The sequence below is a fragment of the Galeopterus variegatus genome, unplaced genomic scaffold, assembly GCF_000696425.1.
Source record: "Galeopterus variegatus unplaced genomic scaffold, G_variegatus-3.0.2 Scaffold3496, whole genome shotgun sequence".
Lineage (NCBI taxonomy): Eukaryota > Metazoa > Chordata > Mammalia > Dermoptera > Cynocephalidae > Galeopterus > Galeopterus variegatus.
Window position 1 is genome coordinate 136,300 of NW_007729607.1, and position 18,938 is coordinate 155,237.

The following is an 18,938-nucleotide window of genomic DNA, read 5'->3' on the forward strand; positions in this document are numbered from 1 at the left end:
GACCTTCACCCCAATTGACTGCGCAGTGCCAGAAGCTGGACTTCAGCTTCATTCAGAGCCTCATTTTCTCAGAAACCCTGAAATTGTGGGCTCGCCACATGGCAGGATCTCAGAGCCTCCCACCCACTGCACCTGCTCTTCATCCTCTGTGGAGAGTCCCCTTCGCTCCCGTCTGTCAGTGCCTGAGCCTGGCTGCCACCGCTGCTCGCGTTCCTTTACACATGCTGCTCCACACCACCCACTGCACCTGCTCTTCATCCTCTGTGGAGAGTCCCCTTCGCTCCCGACTGTCAGTGCCTGAGCCTGGCTGCCACCGCTGCTCGCGTTCCTTTACACATGCTGCTCCACACTCGAAATTAAAATCCCAGCCCCCAGTCCCGGTGGGTGCCGCAGTCTCCGGCCTCACCCCTTACACCTGGGTACCAAGGAGGAGGAGGGGAGGAGTAATACGCATAATTAGAGCTGATATGTGTCCAGCAAATTGCTACATTCCAGGCACCGTGCTTAATATTTTACACAGATTACCAGATTCAAGTCACACAGTTGCATGAGACAGGTACGGTATCATCATTTCCATATCACAGATTGGGAAACTGCGGCTCAGACGGCTGGAATTTGAACTCTGAAACTGAGATTCTTAACCTTGGTGGTACATCAGAAACACACAAAAGATTTTTAAAATCTACCCTCTGTCACTGCCCTACTTCAGACCAATTAATTCACAACCACCGATGCCCAGGATCTCCAAATACAAGGACACTTCAAAAAGCTCATAGAAAAGGAGAAGTAAAAATTCAAATCCTTCCATGAACTTTTTGGAGTACCTTCATGCTCTGCTGGAAGACAGTGGTTCTAAACAGGGAGTAATTTAACTCCCTGCCCCCACCCCCAACCCTAAGAACATTCGGCAATATCTGGAGACACTCTGGATTGTCACTACTTGTGTGTGCAGGGGCTGGGGGAGATCTAGTGGGTAGAGGCCGGGGATGCTCCTAAAAGTCCCATAGTGAACAGAACAGCCCCAGAGCAAAGGCCCAAAAGGTCAAGAGTACTGCTGATAGAAACCCCACTGAGGAAGAAAAAAGGGGGCGAGAGAAGAAAATAGGGGGGTCTATGTTACCTTTTCTCAGTCTAATTTATGCATATCTTAATTTCTCCACCTGTAAAACAAAGACGCCATTGATTGCTTATCTCTGGATAATATCTCCAAATGACTCAGGATGAAAGACTGTAATGCGGGTGCAACTGTCACCATTTAAATCACGAAGGAAATGGGAAAATGCCTGCATACTGGAGACATAGCACGGAGCGGGTGAAGATGGGTGAAAACACACTGAATCACGCTCTTCTGAATCTCAAATATTTAAACGTATACCTCTGAGACATCAAACTTTGTCTTGGCTTCAGAGATCAGGGACTTTTCAAAATGGGCCAATTAAGTGTAAGCACAAGCGCATACATTCTCCAACATTTTACATAATTTTCCAATCTCTTTAGTTTCATCCAATACACCTGCCACCACGAATAAATTCATCATCTGGAGCCGTAGCAGCAGCGCCCTGCTACCCAGGAAAGCAGAAAATCAAGTGTTCTCAAATGGGCTCTTAGAAGAGTTTTGGGTGGTCCGGAATTTTCCAGGTACAGAAGCGCATGATGGGAGTGGGGCAGAGAATGAATTAGGAATGGGGAGAGTCGGGAAGCCGGAAGAATGTTCCTTGAAAGAGCAGGGCCACAAAAACGGTCTTGTCATGATGACTTTCAGTTCAAAGCTATGAGGTGCAGGTGTTTTCAAGTTTCTTGGATTAGAGATGGCCACAACTACTGGGATATTCCTACTCTCAAAGGGTGGGGTGGCAAGGTCAGATTCTGTGACCATAGGCCTGTGACTAAGGCCTCCTTCTCCACACTTGCAATTGTAGATGTCACACTTGCCTCTGTCACGACGTCTGGATGGAAGGTGGGATGATGTTCTCCTTTGCCCTCCAAACTTACTCCACTCTCCTCCAACTTGTTCTGTGCCCTGATGGCCTAACCCTACAACTGGGCTCCTTTGCCTCTGGCTCCTGGTTGAATTTGGGAACAGGAGGTGCCAGCATGAGTCTGAAGGTCAGATCTCCCCAGCTGTGGTCGGGCCCTCTCGGACGGTCCCACTCTCGCTGGGTTCCATGATGCCCCTGCCTCCCATGCCTTCAGGCCCCGGGTTTGCAGCAACTCCTTCCAGAAAGCAATACTTCCCCCGCTTGGTCCCCCTTATCCCTGCCCACACCTCTGGCCCTCCACTAAACCCTTCCCACCCCTTGGGCATGAGCTCTATATCCCTCCAGGACCCATGCTGGTGACCCTTGCTCAGTATCCCATTTGTCCTGGGGGCTGGAAGGAAAGCACAGAAGACTTTCAGGCATTCACAGATATCTGTTGATCCCTGAAGGGAAGGACAGCAGTGTAACAAACTTGAGAATTTACAAATTTTATTTTTAAATTTTCAGAAGCTTTAAAAAGCACTTAGGGGCCAGCCCAGTGGCGCACTGGCCAGCCCAGCGGCGCTCCCGCCGAGGGTTTGGATCCCATGTGGAGACTGGTTCCCGCTCACTGGCTGAGCGCAGTGTGGGCGCGACACCGAGGGTTGCGATCCCGTTGCCGGTCAGTAAAAAAGACAAAAAGGAAAAAAAAAAAAAAAAGCACTTAGAATCATGGACCACAAAATCTCCTTCTAAAGAAACCCTTAAGACTTTCACTCACTTCCTTTAGTCCTTGACAGGATGCTCAACACACCTTGAATCTCTGCAAGCTGCACTTGAAGATACAGGTAAGGTAGTGCCAGAGCTGTGACCCAGATTCATTCCTGACACCACTGGGGTCAAGGGGTGATCTTTATTTTAGAACTTGCAGGAAGGATTCATGACAGGACTGTTTTTGGAGTCATCAGGCACTATGCTGGGCTTGGAGGATAAAAAGGAAAATTAGACAGTCACCATCTCCCAAGGTCAAGTGCAGAGGCAGAGAGACAGCTAATCAAGCAATCCCACCAGAGGCTGAGAAGGCGCCTATAAGGAGGGCAAGCTTGGTGTCCCTGAACCCCAGACTGAGAACATACAGGGAGAGCTTCCAGGAGGAGAACAACCCACACCTGGCACATTCAGAGCCAGCTGGGATTTGTGACAGTGCTTGTCAGTCTCCTTGAAAACCTGAAAAGGAAGGTTCACTGTGCTCTGTCCCCTTACAGGGAAAAATCCCTATAGGGTATTTTTCTCATATATGTATGTGGGAAAAAAATAATTGTCCCAAAAGAAATTCAGACCAAACTAAGGGATGTCAGGCAGGCTGTGGCCCTGGCAGGGGCAATCAATGTTCTGCCAGCCCTGCTTCTCCCAGCAACACCATTAGCAATGACCCTTCAGGGCATTCTGTCTGGGGTTCAGTTCAGTTAGAGCATCTCCTATCAAGGAGACTGATGCAGTGCGAGAGAAACCCATTTAATATGACAAGACGGGCTCAGCCCAGATTCCAGACTGCAGCTGGGGCAGGGGGTGGAGGGTGAGGTTGGCAGACAAGGCCTCCCAGAAGACATGATGCCATGGCAGCTGGGGACAGACAGGCAGCATTGAGGGTCAGAGGCAGGGGCAGGGTAGTGTGAGAAAACCTCAACAAGAGTGGAGAGACCTGGGGTTGAGCCACGGCCTCAAACTAAGTAGCTGTGTGACCTTGGGAGAGTCACTTAACGTCTCTGAGCTTCACTGGCCTCATCTGTAAAATGGAGATAAAAACAGCCACCCCATTGGGTTGTGTGAGGATTAAGCAAGCCAGTGCAAGAAAGTGCATCTAATAAATTGATGCTTAGTGGTGTTTTCTGAAAGAATAAACAGCACAACGAGACACTGCTCAACATCCTCCTCTGTAAAATGGGGGACATAATCCTGGAGAGGCTGCTGAGGACGAGGTGCATTAGAATTGCCTAGAGGGCTTGTTAAAGCAGAGAGTGGGTCCTCCTCCAGTTTCTGAATCAGGAGGTCTGGAGTTGGGAGCTGAGAACAACGTGCACCCAGGCAATGCCGTGGCTGCTGGCCCTGGGACTGCACTTGGAGAACCACTGCTCTAACTACAGCACTTTGAAGAGGGCGGGGAAAGCCTACCAGATGTTAGTTGTGATTATTTTAAGAGAGTATGAGGGTGTTCAAAGAATCTACTTCCAATTCCTCTCAAATAGAGAGCACCGCTTCCCTTCCCCGGGATAAGACAAGCCAAGGCAGCGTTCTTCCAGCTACCGTCCTGTGTAAGCAGGCTTCTACTGCACAAAGAACAAAGCCCTAGAAATCAGATGAGCTGGACAGTGGTCCCAGATCTACCTCTGACCAGCTGACTGACCTTGAGCAAGCCATTTAACCTCTCGGATCCTCAATGGCTGCCTCCATAAAACAAGGGTAAGAATTCCTATACACAGAGTTTCTCTAATAACTAGGGTTTTCCAAAATTCAAGATAAAGAGACATACAGATCAATGAAGTAACCTGCCCAAGGTCCCATGGCTCAGTTGCTCAGGGGCAAAGCCAGGTGTCCTGCTATTAAACCCACAGTACCCTGACTCAATAAAACACATGTGCAACAATTAAAATGAAAAATGTATTGCTAAGGTGCCATCTAAAATCACCTTACAATGGGCCGGCCCATGGCTCACTTGGGAGAGTGTGGTGCTGACAACACCAAGTCAAGGGTTACGATCCCCTTACTGGTCATCTTTTAAAAATAAATAAATTAAATCAAATAAATAAATAAATAAAATCACCTTACAAACCTCCAGGGCACCTTACTATCTTGGGAAACCACTGACCTAAGTCTGTCTGCTCTAAATACTGAACCATGGACCAAAAGACAAAATTATTTCAACACTACAGAAAACAGAAGGAGATGCTTCCTGACCTTGGAAGCCAAGCCTTCAGGGGCTCAGTGAGGGACAGGTGAAGTCACAGGGGTTATAGGGCCTGATCAGAGAACATGAGGGGCTAAACACCCAGGGGTGTTTGCACCTCCTCCACAGTCAATGCCCAATAAATGGACAACAGTGAATGACCATCTGGCATCTTCCGTCTTGCATATTCCTGGACTGCTTTAGGATTGATTTTCTTGTGTTATAAAGAACATAGCCACCTGAGGAATCAGAAACCCAAATTGCACATGGAAAACATATGAAGAGGTGAGACTGATTTGGGGGTGTGTCAACAGAAGTTTAACTGATACAGCCAGACCCATGTCTGGGGCTGGTGAATTGTCTAAAAACAGCCAGATACATCTATCACGGCTGGAATGTGTTACACGCCTAACTATGGGGCCTTTGGATGACCAGCTTAATTCAAAAAGTCCACACACATCAGCCAGACAATCATTCGACAAATACTGATTGAGTGTCATGTGTGACCAAACTGGATGACTGGTTAAGGTTTCTTGCCTTTGGAATGTGTCTTCAGTCTAGAGTGTCTGGACCTTCACGTCACCTATCCAAGTCTTCCCATGTTTCAAGACACAACTCCACCTCTTGGGACCTCAGTTTCATCATCTATAACAAGGGGATGATAAATGTGTCAACTCCTTGTTGGAAAGATTAACTGAGATGATCCAAGTAAAAGGCTTAGAGCAGGGCACTTCGTAAGTAATGGACACATATCAGCAACCATCATTATTAATGATCATATTATTATAAAGAGTTTACGGTATGCTGAAGGGTCTACATTCAAGGTCTGAGTCCTAAATATCCTCAAAAGTCAGGTATTCTTTCCTTCTGCCCTCACTCCCCAGCCTACCTTCAAGTGAGATAGGACACTATTTCCCCCACTGTTGAAAGGAGGGTTTTCAAAGCTGCCCAATTCCCTCTGCTCTGTCAAAGGCTGAGGGCAAAAGACACGGGAATGAGGAGATGAGACACCAGAATCATCATCTGGGCAGTGGTGGCAACATTGTAAATTTAAGCAAGACCCTTTAATTTTCTCTACTTAACGTTTCAACATCTTTAAAATGAGAGAGTTGCACCTTTATCCTTTATTTAATGTTGTTGTTCTCAATGGAGCAATTTCTAAAATAAATTTCATAAGAGAGCACAACACACAAAGCAGATCAAAGCAAGGCTACTCTGGGGCGAGCTCAGACGGGAGGCTGCTAGAGGAATGGCCCCTCGCCCTGGCCATGCCATAGTATCCAGCCTCCAAGACTGTCCCCAGATATCTCTGCCACCTGGTTTTCATGGACCATGTAGCCTCTCCTACATCGTCCCAGGGTTGGACTATGTGAGCAACAGAATTCAGCAGGAGTAATGATATTTGACATCCAAGGCTAGGTTATAAAGGACATCGTGGCTGTAACCTTCCCTACTGTTTAAATCGTGTATGCTGGGGAAAGTTAGCTGCTACGTAATGAGAACACTCAAGCAGACCTAAGGAACTGAGGCCTCCAGCCGTGCCAGTGAGCTCTCCTGGAAGCAGATCTTTCAGTCCCAATCAAGCCCAGCAGACATCTTAACTGCAACCTAATTAAAGATTCAGAGTCATAATCTCCAACTGATTTTCAGAGATTTTATGAACTAACAAATGCTCCATGTTTTAGTTTGGGGGGTATCTTGCTTATGCAGCAGTAAATAACTAATGCACATGGGGAGGCACCTAAGACACTTCTATGGTACCTAAGTCTCCCTGAAAATCACTGCACCAGACAATTCCACTAGGTTCCTTTCAGCTACAACATTCCTAATTCCAGAAACTGACATTTAGGGAAGATATTTTAGTGGAATTATGTCCTTGAAGAAGCCCCAAAGAAGACATACAAAGCTAATGAAATGTGAGCCCAAATGCTGTATAGTACTTCCAACAGCAACGTGGAATATGGGAAGATAGCTGGCAAACCCCTTCACTGCTGAGTTATGTAAAGTCTTTGAAGATGAAGACAAAAAACAAAAGGAGGGGGAAGGGAGTAGATAAAAATACAGTGAAGTTATTTAGGGGACCAGAAGATGCAGGTGAGAGGTGTCAAGTTTTATAAACATAATGCCTCCAGCAAAATGCCAAACCTCCAGTGGCTAACAAACTCAGCCACAATCTGGAAGGCAATTTAGAACAATCTAACTTCTTTTTAAAGAACAGACAGCCTTGCTTAGACCAAAAGGAATGATTACCTTCATCCCGCTGCTACAGCCCCCAAAGTGAAAGATAACCCCATACCATGAGGATTCACCCTGAAGCCTCCTGAGAGACAGCTGCCAGGTGCATAAGAAAGACAGCTCAGCAGCTGATGAGAGCAGGTCCCAGAGCTTTAGTGCAGTGATTCAAAGCACAGGTTCTGGAAGCAAACAGGCTTAAATCCAAGCTCTACCTCTTCCTGGCTGTGTGAACTTGAAATAATTACGTAATCTTTGCTAGCAGTAGTTTTCTAATCCGTAAAATGAAAAAAGTCTGTTGTGTGGATCAAACGAGATATTTTAAGTAACGTTTTAGCATGATGTCTGGTACACTTCAAGGGCTACGCAAATGTTAACTTTCATTACTATTACATCACCACTGAGAAATGAAGCTCAATGCAAGGAGCAGAAGGAAAAATAGATACTTGCTTAAGGGGTGGTCTGACATCAGGGGGTACCATTTATCCATTTTCTGTAATAACAATATCCATCATGGCAGTTTTAAAGTATATCCGTAAATTCCTTGATGTTACTCCCATTGAGAGATGGGGTGTGTGCTGCTTCCCCCTTGAAAGCAAGTGGGCTTTTGAGATCATTTCAACTAACAGAATACATTATCAGCAGAAGTGACACTTAGTGACTTCCGAGGCCAGGTCATAAAAAGGGCTTCAGTTCTGCCTCGCTTACTGCCCACTATCTCATTTCATCCTCACAATTGCACTGGGAAGAACATAGTATTATTCTCATATTATAATGATGAAATAGACTCCAAAAGAGTAATCGAATTGTCCTAGGTCACGTGACCAGTGAGCTGCAAAGGAAGACTCCTGTTCAGGAGCTGTGACGCCAGGTCCAGTGATTTCTCCTGCTCTTCCATAGCTGACGTCCAGAATAGACCCTAACCAGAGAGGCAAGAAAAATACACACACCTGTTCACGCACAGGCAAAAGTGAAGATCAAAGGGGATCACTCTTCTCCAAGTCATGAGGCACACAGAAACCAGGCCTTCACCAAAGCAACATTGCCCGGACAACAGAACTATGCAAGGATAAAATCTGGTGGCTCTTTGAAAGCCACATAATTAGGAAATAATAAAAAGACACAGGGACTAGCAAGGGCACATTGTCTATATCACCAGCTACTTCAGCTGACAGCCTGGGCATCGTTAAAGAACAGTTTTCACAAATGCTTGTCATACTCCAGAGAAGCTTCATTGCAACCGCAGATGATGGCAACGTCCCTGCTTACGTGGCTGTGCACTCTGACAGGATGTCAAGACGAGATTCAGCACTTGTAACTGAAAAGTGCAGAAATGAAGCGAGGCTTCTATTTGGACTTCACTGACTGACATTTCTTGGTTGCCTCTATATGGCTGCTTCACTAAAATTTTCCACCAAGTGATGGAGACTGTGGAAGTACACTGCTAGTGGATGTGAAGCCAGCACCTCAAGGTAAACGTGCACCCATGGGAGAACACTTTGAAATAAGATGGCAGCAGATCCAGACTTTCAAATGCATATATGGAAGCTCTGAACAAGACCAGGGTTCATCAGAATTCCACCAAAAATAACTTTTTAAGGGTATAAGAAGTAATGTGATCGAGAAACAGAGAAAGAGAAGAAAAACAGATGAGTAAAACCTAATTCTCAGGTGCAAGTCAAAAGGCTAGAAAATAAGTTATAATAACAATCAATAAGTTCAAAGTCTGAATTTTTACACTGGTATTTTATCTTTCAAAGAGCACAGGGATAAAGAGAATTGACCACTCACATGTGTTGTACCTTAAAGCAGTGATTTCCAAACAGTCTCTCCTATCTCAAATCATCTGGATATATATTTTTTTAATATTCATATTTGGGGCTCTTCTCCCAGAGATTCTCAATCAAGTAGGTCTGGAGTGGGTCTCCTGGATATGCATTTTTGATATTTAATGCTAATGTATAACGAAGTTTGGGAACCACCCACCTGACAGAGAATGTTCATTGTGATTGTAGTAGCAGAACTCCAAAATATTAGCAGAGAATATGGCTGTCTTGAATAAAGTCTATCTTTTCCAGGCTCTCTTGCAGCCAGGTGGCACCTAAAGGGAGCCCTGCAACTAAGTTCTGTCAATGGGATCTAAAAGGAACTGAGGTGTGAAATTCCTAAAATGTTTTCTTAAGGGAAGGCAAGATGTCCCCTGTAACACTTCTTTCCTGCCAGCTGAAATGTGGACCACACAGCTGAAGCTCTGATGGTCATTAGGGACCATGAGATGACTTTGGGAATGTCAGTCAAGCAAGCTGCAGCAAAGGATAAAGGAATTCTCCATCTCCCTACTACTGATATCCCTACCCCAATGGCATCCAGACATCATAAACATAAAGAGAAATAAGACGCAAATCTTGTTTAAGCCATTGCTAGTTGGGGATTTTTTGATAACCTGCAGTGAAATCTAAGGCTAATACAACCATCTTAGAATTTCCTTCAAGTTCTAATCTCACTACTAAACCTATCTATTATCACCACGAAAACTGTATGAGGCAGGAACTTGATTTTAATCCGTAATTTACAAAAGGAAAATGAAATACTGTAGTGATGTTACTTGCTCAAAGCCACAATTAAGTGGGAAGGGGGCTAGGATTTGGATTCATGACTCCCAGCTTCAAAAGCCAATGGTCTTTTGCCCACACTATTTTGCAGGGGATTCAGGGTAGGACCCCCCTTTTGAAACAGAATGTGTACCTCTCAAAAACTGGGCAGAGGCAGGAAGCTGCTGGCTAGACAGACTACAGCAGGAAAAGAAATCTCCCAGAAAACACAACCCATTTTCTCCTTCTGTTACACCTGTGTCTTCCCCCCCGCCCCCTTTTCCTTTTCTATTTTTCACATCCTTGATTCTTAGTCAATTCCATAGGTAGGCCTAAGTCAAAATAATGTAAGTAAACGGATAAAAAACATTTTCCTCACTCTGGGCCATCACACCTAGTTAGCAGGGTTCCCATCTAAACTAACCCACTCTAAACTAACACCATGGCTGTGACCTGAGAGCTGAGAACCTATGAGAAATTCAACACGTCTTCAACCAGGTAAAAAGAAATTCCTGGTATCAGGTCCTTCCCCAGACCAACCTAGACCAACAAAATTTGTTAACATGACTGAATCCCCATTTTCATGATGTAAAATAGAGATATTAAGTCATACAAGCCACTGGCAGTGGTTGTCAGAGATAAAGGCAGAGTGGGCCTGGCATGTAGTCAGGGCTGAATAAACATGGGGCATTTATCACCTCCTGGCATTTGTATTTATTTACCTGTTTATCAACTCTTTCCCTACCTCCCACTACAGAATCTAAGAACCAGAAGAAAGGGAGTTCTGTATTGTTTTGTTCAATGCTGTTTCCCAGCACACAGAGCAGTGTGAGATGCATAACCCGGGTGTAGCAAGTGTTTGTTGAATGAATGAATAAATGAATGAGGATGGAAATACAGGGGACCACTTTCCTACCCAGGTCTCTGGGCTTGGATGAATCACCAACTCACTGCATCCAGAATTCTTCCCTGCTATGACAACATGTTTGTTTCACATTTTTCCTACTAACATGATTTTCCTCCTTGGATATCCTTTCTCCACCTTTCTCCACCTCTCTGCCAACCCATACTTCAACCAGGCTTAAGAAATCAAGAGAAATCCCACTATCTCAGAGGCTCTCCTTGTGTGTTCTGGTCTAAAGTCTCCTTCCTCACCACTGAACTTCCGAAAAACTTAGTCTACATCACTGAGTAATCCCTCTATTCGCTTGTGACGTACTGAACATTATCACCAATATTCCTAATAGTCTCATTCCCATGAACAGCAGGCTACAGTTCACAAAGTGTTATCTCTTCAGGGTGTGTAAAGTCTAACATTCTTTATTCCATTTATTGGAATGGATAATAAATGGAATAAAGAAACAGCAGGTAATATCTGTATATAACTAAAAATAATAAAAATTATCCATAATTGAAAATATACTACGTACAAGGCACTATTCACAGCTTTATATGGCCATCCTGTTTAGTTCTCACAAATACTCCATGAAGCAGGTTTTATTTCCTGAAGTTTACTGATGAGACACCTGAACTTCCGAGAGGTTAGGTAATTTGCTCAGGTGTTCACAATAGAAACCACCAAAGCTGGAATATAAATTCAGTCTTGTCTGTCTCAAAAGGCCTTGCTCCTAACAGTCATGCTCTAATCCCTCTCCACCAGAAGAACTGGAAGAAGCAAGAAATGAACATGTGTGTGTGTTTTCAATGCACACTTAAGCACAGATGCAGGAATTCAGGGGTAGCAGGGGTAGCAGAGGAGAGTGGGTAGGTGTTCCAAATTTCCCAATAGTCTCTAAGAAAGAAAGCATACTACAAAAGGAGGGAAATGACATTAAGCTCTAAAAGTTCAAATTGGTGCTTTAGATAAGCAACAAAGTCTCTGGTTCTGAACTGCAGAGGCTGTTCATAAGATGAAGTGAGAACAAGGCCTTAGGGAACTGTCCAACAGGGCCACAACTCTAGGTGCACCATTCACACTATAGTCTAAGTAACAGGGGCCCCCAGGGTGACAACTAGGTGTAGAAACCCTAAGCATGTTAAAATGAACTGCAAAGAAACAAGCAGTTGGTTCTATCACTCTCCGTGGAGTAGGCCTTCACATTCCCATTTTTCAGATGGGAAAACTAAGGCTCAGAAGATAATCGATTTGTCAGGCCACTCAGCAAAGTTAGCAACCAAGCCAGATTCACACCCAGGCCTGAGTCAAGAATGCCAGCCCTTTCCAGGCACCTAGTCATGCTGCCAGGAGACACCTGCAAGGAGTGGGGGCAACTGGGACTCGGGGTGCCTGTCTCTTTACCTCGCATTTCTCCACGACCGGCTGCTGCCCACACTCAGAGCTGTTGCCCGCCACGATGCCAGCCCGGAGGTTCTCGCTGTCCCCAGTACCCTCCTCCACGGAGTAGGTCTTGGAGTGGTTGCCGCGGCGATGGGCTGGGGCCCGGCCCTGGGCCAGGCTGAGCTGCCTCCGGAGGGCGCGGTTCTCCGCCTCCACCTCCCGCACTCGCACCTCCAGGCTCTCGCTCTCCCGCTGGCTGGATGCCGTGTACCTGGGACTGTGTGCCTGGGACTCCAGCGGCGACAGAGACACCGGCTTCCCATCTGAGGGTGCGAAAGACCAGGGAAGAGTTAACCTGGAATGAACCACAACCCAAACCCCTCCCAGTACCCCAGATGCCCATTGCCATACCACCAGGCTCCTTTCACAGTGCCATTTTTACAGGGAAAGCAGATGGAAAGTGAGTTACAAATAAATGCATCCAGATTGAACTGGGAACAAAGTTAAGAACAGAATGACTTATTACGGTGATAAAAACTAATATGCTGTTTAGAGAAGACAATCATAATATAATTGTTCCTAATTAAGTGCACTGTCTTCCTCTCCCTGCTTGGCATGTTTCTATGTAGACATTCTTAACTGTAAAGCATTATGAATATGAAGAGGGAGATTGGGGAGAAAAAAGAACGAGAAAAAAATAATAATGACTAAGTTTATGGAGCTTTCCCTGTATGAACTCTTATCCATTCTTCAAAACCCTGTTTTGAAAGCATCACCTCCATATTCAGACAAAATATCTTTCAGTATATTCCAACAGTAATCGGTACACAGTGTTATGAAAATATGTATCTGCCATAGTGTATTTGGTAAACTGTTTCACTAAATGTTTCTTAGAAAGACTGGAACTTCAGTGAGGGCAAAGGCTGGGCCTTACTTGTCTTTGTGGTAACATATCATAATATCTGATAAATACTGGAAGGGTGGATGCATGTATCAATGCCAAGAGAATAAAATAATTAATGCAGCAAGGAAAAGAAAGTGTGAGCATGAGCAATCTCAAGATTTTCCCAGAAATACAGCTGCCACTAAACTGAGTGCAAGCAACACTCCATGGAACAATCGTACAATCGTGTAAGAGAAACCGAGGCACAGAAAAGATAAGTGGTCTTTCAAAGTCACACAAGAATGGTGGTGTCAGGATTCGCACCCAAGTCTCTATTACGCCTGAGCCTGTGCACTGTCCACGTGAATGTACTTTCATATGGGCTATTCAGAGAGCCAAAGGTTTTTTAAATTTTTATTAATGTAAATACCCCATCTTCCAAGGATACTTACTTAGCATCCTTATCCTTATCACCTTGTATATGGTAGATGCTCAATGAGCGCTTACTGTTGAGGAGCTCTAGTAATGCAAGACATACCCAAAGCTGTTACTTCTTTCTGTTTCCACTCTGCAGAAATCCCAGGATCCAACTACACTGACGGCCACCTCAGGGCTACCAAGCGAAAAAATCACATCTCTAGAAAATGACCCCTTCTAAGCCACTGGTCAAAAAAGCACTCCTCTTTTTCCATACTTTGAGTTTTTCTCCTACTTGTCCAGACCCCACTGAGCTTCCAAACTGTCCCAGAGAGCCTCTGTGACTCACAAATTTGAGGATCAAAGAGTGTGATGAATTACACCTTGCATGATTCACCTGGGCTGCCTGTGCTCTGTAGGCCTCTGCCCGTGGCTTTTTGATGTATCGTTGGGCCTTAACAAATACGACTTCTTTTTTCTTCTTAATCACCTTGGGGTTAAATGCCTAAGCTCCTGGTCCTCTCCTATCAATGTAACAAATATGACTCACTGAATTCCACTGCCCAGGACCACATCAAAGGCCCAGGCAGGATCTATGAGGGACATGAAATCACAGGTTGATGAGGGCTGTGTTATCACCGAGCTGGCCAATTACAAGCTCCGATCCAAGCTTTTGAAACCTGTCTCCCTATTTCATAAAACCAAATTAGTTCCACCAAGAATGAAAAAGAATAGGCAGCTAATAGCAATTGTGTTTTCCCAGCTAACATCGACCCTTCAAGCGGGGGTGAGTAAAGACGAACATGTCGCTTCCATCAGAGGGCAGAGAGTTAGGCTTCATGTAGTGCCTGTTAGGTAGGGATCTGCACCGTGCTACGCAGGGAGCTCATACTGACAATGTCTCAGGTTGTTATCACACACAAGAAGGTGGCAATAGTTACCCCATCGCACATGAAGAAGCTAAGACTAAAAGTTTAAGCCCTGTTCTGTGTTGCAGCCTGACTGAAAACAAGGTATCTGTGATTCTGCACTGGGCCATGCATTTATATGCTGATTTAGAGGAACAGGTGCTTGGGGACCTGAGGGAGTCTTCTTTCTCACGAAAGCACTTTGGAGTATTTGGGCAGGAACCCAAGAAGCTCTGGAAACCCAGCGGGGTCCCAGGGTCTCTAGAAAATTAACAACAAACAAGACCTGTGAATTTGTTCTTTGGACGGCTGCTTCAACACTCAGCTTGTTTTCTCTTCTGTGAAATGGGAACATAAATGCTAACCTTGCAAGAGTGGGTGGGAGGTTTAAGTAAGATACCAGAATACAAAGCACCAGCTTCTCCCTGGGAGGCACTTAGTATGAATGAGTTCCTGCAACCCCTTCCAGAAGAAGGTAGGTGATATTATAGGAAAAATGAGTAGATGATGTAATTGAAGGTGTTAAAGGCTGTAATTTTCTGAACATAGGGCTGTTCTATAAGCGGTACATGGGAGCAAGCGATGAACAAACTTTGGCTTCCCTTGGTAAGTACTTTGATACGTGGCAGCTCTGACCTTGCCCTCAGCCTTAGCCAGGTGAAGATTCACTCGCAAGCAACACAGAGGAGCAGGAGGCTTCACCATGAGGCTTGTTCACATCGTCTAGATCCCCTTCCAAAAGCCCCATGTTTTACACATTTATGTCAATTATATTTTTATGTAAATTATAATTCTTTAATTATGGGCTTACGGGAAATGCTATCAACGTCCTGTGTCCATTTCTACCCTGCTAGACCCCAAATGTTTTTAACTAAACTTAGTTCTCAAAGACTTGCAGGGGTTTTCCCACTTTTAAAACTCTATAGATTTGTCACCAATAAAGACACACAAAATAATAAGTGTAGGCCTCAGCAAGAGGCACCAAGGCTGAAAAAAATAATACTCATACAGTGCCCAGTGCCTGGCATGTAAGAAGTGCTCCGTAAATGTCAGAATTGTTATTTCTGGTTTGTCTGTTTTAACTGTTTTAAAGGCACATTATCTTGAGCTGTCCAGTTTCCCCTTCTAATCAGGAGGCCACTGGAAAGGAGCCCAGAGGCCCCTCTCAGCTCTGTCTGTGGCCTGTGTCCAGCGGATCCCAAGGCTGCATGATCAGAAGTTAACACACGTGGGCCCTGTTGCCGGGCCCCTTACACAGCTCATTCTAATTTTATCCATCCCAACTCTTGCTTTTATTCCTATCCTATTCATTTCTCTGGCTCCTGACCTCTTTGTTCAGGCTTTTTCTGACCCTGTGGGAGTGGAATTGGGGGAGAGAGTTAGGACAGTGAAAGGACGGGCCCCGTTAGATGTGGTCTACACCTTTCTGTCATGTCTCATGGGCTCTGGTCATTCCCAGGGATACTCCTCAAGCTTTATGTACAGGTCATCATCATAAAGCCCATCGCATTGGATTTGATGGACTATGTAAACAGTAGTAGACTGCTGTGCCCACCCCACGTATTTCTCAAACTATCAGTGGTAACGAATCAGCTTTCCTCTCCCACCCCATCCATCCTGGACTATGGGCTCTGGTCATTCCCAGGGATACTCCTCAAGCTTTATGTACAGGTCATCATCATAAAGCCCATCACATTGGATTTGATGGACTATGTAAACAGTAGTAGACTGCTGTGCCCACCCCACATATTTCTCAAACTATCAGTGGTAACGAATCAGCTTTCCTCTCCCACCCCATCCATCCTGGACAAAAATATGGCCCTCACACACATGGCTAGTATCGAGCTTGCCCCCCATGTAACTCCTCACTTGAATTCAACAAATTGGTCTCTACCCTGTTCATCAAGACAAGTCTACTGATCACATGCTTGATACTGCCACAAAGCACAATCGCCCTAGAAATTTCTAAATGTCTAGTTCAAGTTCCAGATGTATCTTTTTGCAGATCATTGACAGTTTGGGAGCTGTGAGGGTTAATTTTAAATAGCAACTTGATGGGGTCATGGGATACCCAGATGTTTGGTCAAATATTATGTTGGGTGTTTCTGTGAAGGTGTTCTTGAATGAGATTAACATTTAAATTGTTACACTGAGTAAAGCAGATATCCTTCCTCAAAGTGAGTGGGTATCATCCAATCAGTTGATAGCCTGAATAGAACAAAAAGGCTGACCATCCCCGAGTAAGAGAGAATCCCTCCTGCCTGACTGCCTGTGAACCAGGACACCAGCTTTTATTGCCTTCGGACTCAAACTGAAACATCAGTGTTTCCTGCATCTCAAGCCTGCTGGCATCTGGACTGGAACTACACCGTCAGCTCTGCTGGTTCTCATGCCTTCGATCTAGGACTGGAACGACCCTATCAGCTCTCCTGGGTCTCCAGCTTGCCCACTCACCCTCAAGATCTTGGGACTTGTCAGCTTCCATCATCATGTAAGCCAGTTCCTTATAATAAGCATATGTGTGTAAATATGAGGGTATTCAAAAGTCCATGGAAAGATAGAATTAGAAGATAATACAAATCTTTCCAGAACTCTTTGAAGACCCCTCATATATATACACACACATATATGTGTGCACATGAATACACACGCATACACCCCCTATTGGTTCTGTTTCTGGAGAACCCTGACTAATGCAGAGACCAGCAATGGTCTGTGGATCACGCCTTGAGTGGCACTGCCTGATACCCAGTGGCTTATCCACAGGACATACTTCCTATACTTAAAAAAACGTTTGAAGAAGAGAAGAAAGGAAGAACTGACATCTAGGGGGGGAAAAAAGCATGAAAAATAAGTTTAGCACATCTTAAACTACCAGTTATTTAAAAAGAGACCTCATTATAATATTAAATGCCAGGGGAAGAGGGAGAGATAACCAAGAAAAGCAAGTAGAGCAGTAAGAAGGTGGCATTTGGAAAAAGAATGAGCTGAGTTTGGATTATGGTTTTTCCACCTAGTAATAAATAACCTTAGACAAAGCACTTAACTTTCCTGTGACTTGGCATCACTATATGTAAACTGGAGACCACGGGTGTGTGTATGTGGGTGGGGGGACGGGTGAGTCATACCCAGCAGCAGGCCTAAGCACAGCAGATACTCAAATTCCCCCCGTCTCTCCCAGACATACCCCACTAAACCAGAAGCAGGACAGGTACAGGCAGCATTGGATAGAATCCCTTGTTTATAAAGCCCCTTTATTCTTGCTCCTCTATTACTTCTCCTTCCAGGTTTCTATTTTTCGGATATACACATTCTATTTATACACACAGGGTACCTTTCTGTCCCATAATGTGTATATTTGTTGATCTGCCCACTTTGAGTTTAAAATGGGTTTAAAATGAGTTTAAAATTTGAGTCAAACAAGACATTATCCAAAACCTTAGCTTACACCATCTTATCTTCCTCTTCCCTCCAAAACTTCTCAACAAACATGATTTTATCATCAAATTTGAACCTCTGAATCCACTTGATGAATGGTCAACATTAGGAACCAAAACATCTAAGATTCAGAACAAAGAAGGTAAACTGACAGTCAAGCTCCATGTGGTGCAGCGACAGAGGATAGGGACTTCCATCCAAAATGTCCTAAGTGATGATCTCAGTCCATTTGTGGGGGTTGAACGTCTCTGGATCTCTTCGGAGTGTGGCATTGAGTACTGTGGGTGGTATACACCATATAAAAATGGATAGACTGTGGGGCTTACTAACAGAGGCAGGGGCCAGGACCTGGATTGACCCCACGCAGGGGCTCAGGCCCTGCCAGGAGGGACAGACCCAGATCTCTCTCATCTAGGAAACTGAAATCTCACATTCATCATCAGATTTCAGGAAAGCTGTCGTCCTGCAACATTCTGTCTGAGATAAAGACACTACATCCCTCACCTTTATATGGCAGAATCTCCCTACGTACAATCTGTCACTATGGCTTGCCAATTCTTCCTTCTGATGTTTGAAGCACTTGCTCTTCTCATTTTATTTCAAACACCTCATCCCAAGCCAAGCCTTTTCATCTTATCCTGAAACATGGGTCATCAAACTTTTCCTGTAAACACTCAGAGAGTAAATATGTTTTACTTTGCAGGCCAAGTACTCACCTCTGCCATGGTCGCATAAACGCAGCCATGGAAATACGTTAACAAATGGGTATGGCTGCATGCCAATAAAACTTTACTTACAATAATAAGTGGTGAGCCGAACTTGACCATAGTTGTGGACCTTTGTCCTAAAACATTACATTGGTCTCCTTGGTTAGTCCCCCCTACCTCCAATCTCTCCCTGTTCCTGTCCACCTCACTCACAGATACCAGGCACCTATTCTTCCATCCTATTCCCACAGCATTTTCAGTGTGACAACACGGAGAAGCAACTCCATCTACCCCAACATCATCTATCAAACTCAACAAAAACTCGATCAGTTCCTACTGAGTACACATCCAGTGCCTAGATGCTATGTATATGCCACCTCACTTTAAATTATAAGACACTGTGATGAAGTGGGTTTTCTCACTATTTGGCCAATGGAAAAAAATGAGAAACGGACCTATGATTTGACTTGTTCAATGTCATCTCAGCAGCAAATGGCTGAGGCAGAGTCTTGAACCCAGGCTCTCTGGCTCCAGATCAATGGCTCTTCTTGCACCAAACCAGAATGTCTCCTGTTCACCCTT

At 44.8% G+C, this 18,938-nt stretch overlaps 1 protein-coding gene across 1 annotated transcript in view; it reads right to left on the bottom strand.

Moving 5' to 3' along the window:
- Nucleotides 1-18,374, bottom strand: part of LOC103600881 (glycosyltransferase-like protein LARGE1) — a gene marked incomplete at its 3' end in the record, with an annotated part of 143,705 nt that extends 125,331 nt beyond the window's left edge. Inside the window, exons 1-3 of the mRNA XM_008585213.1 lie at nt 18,366-18,374; nt 15,539-15,563; nt 12,025-12,326 (exon numbers count right to left, since the gene is read on the bottom strand). Coding sequence (XP_008583435.1) covers nt 12,025-12,326; nt 15,539-15,563; nt 18,366-18,374 — 336 coding nt within the window. The remainder of the gene's footprint in view (nt 1-12,024; nt 12,327-15,538; nt 15,564-18,365) is intronic.
- Between the last annotated feature and the right edge of the window lie 564 nt (nt 18,375-18,938).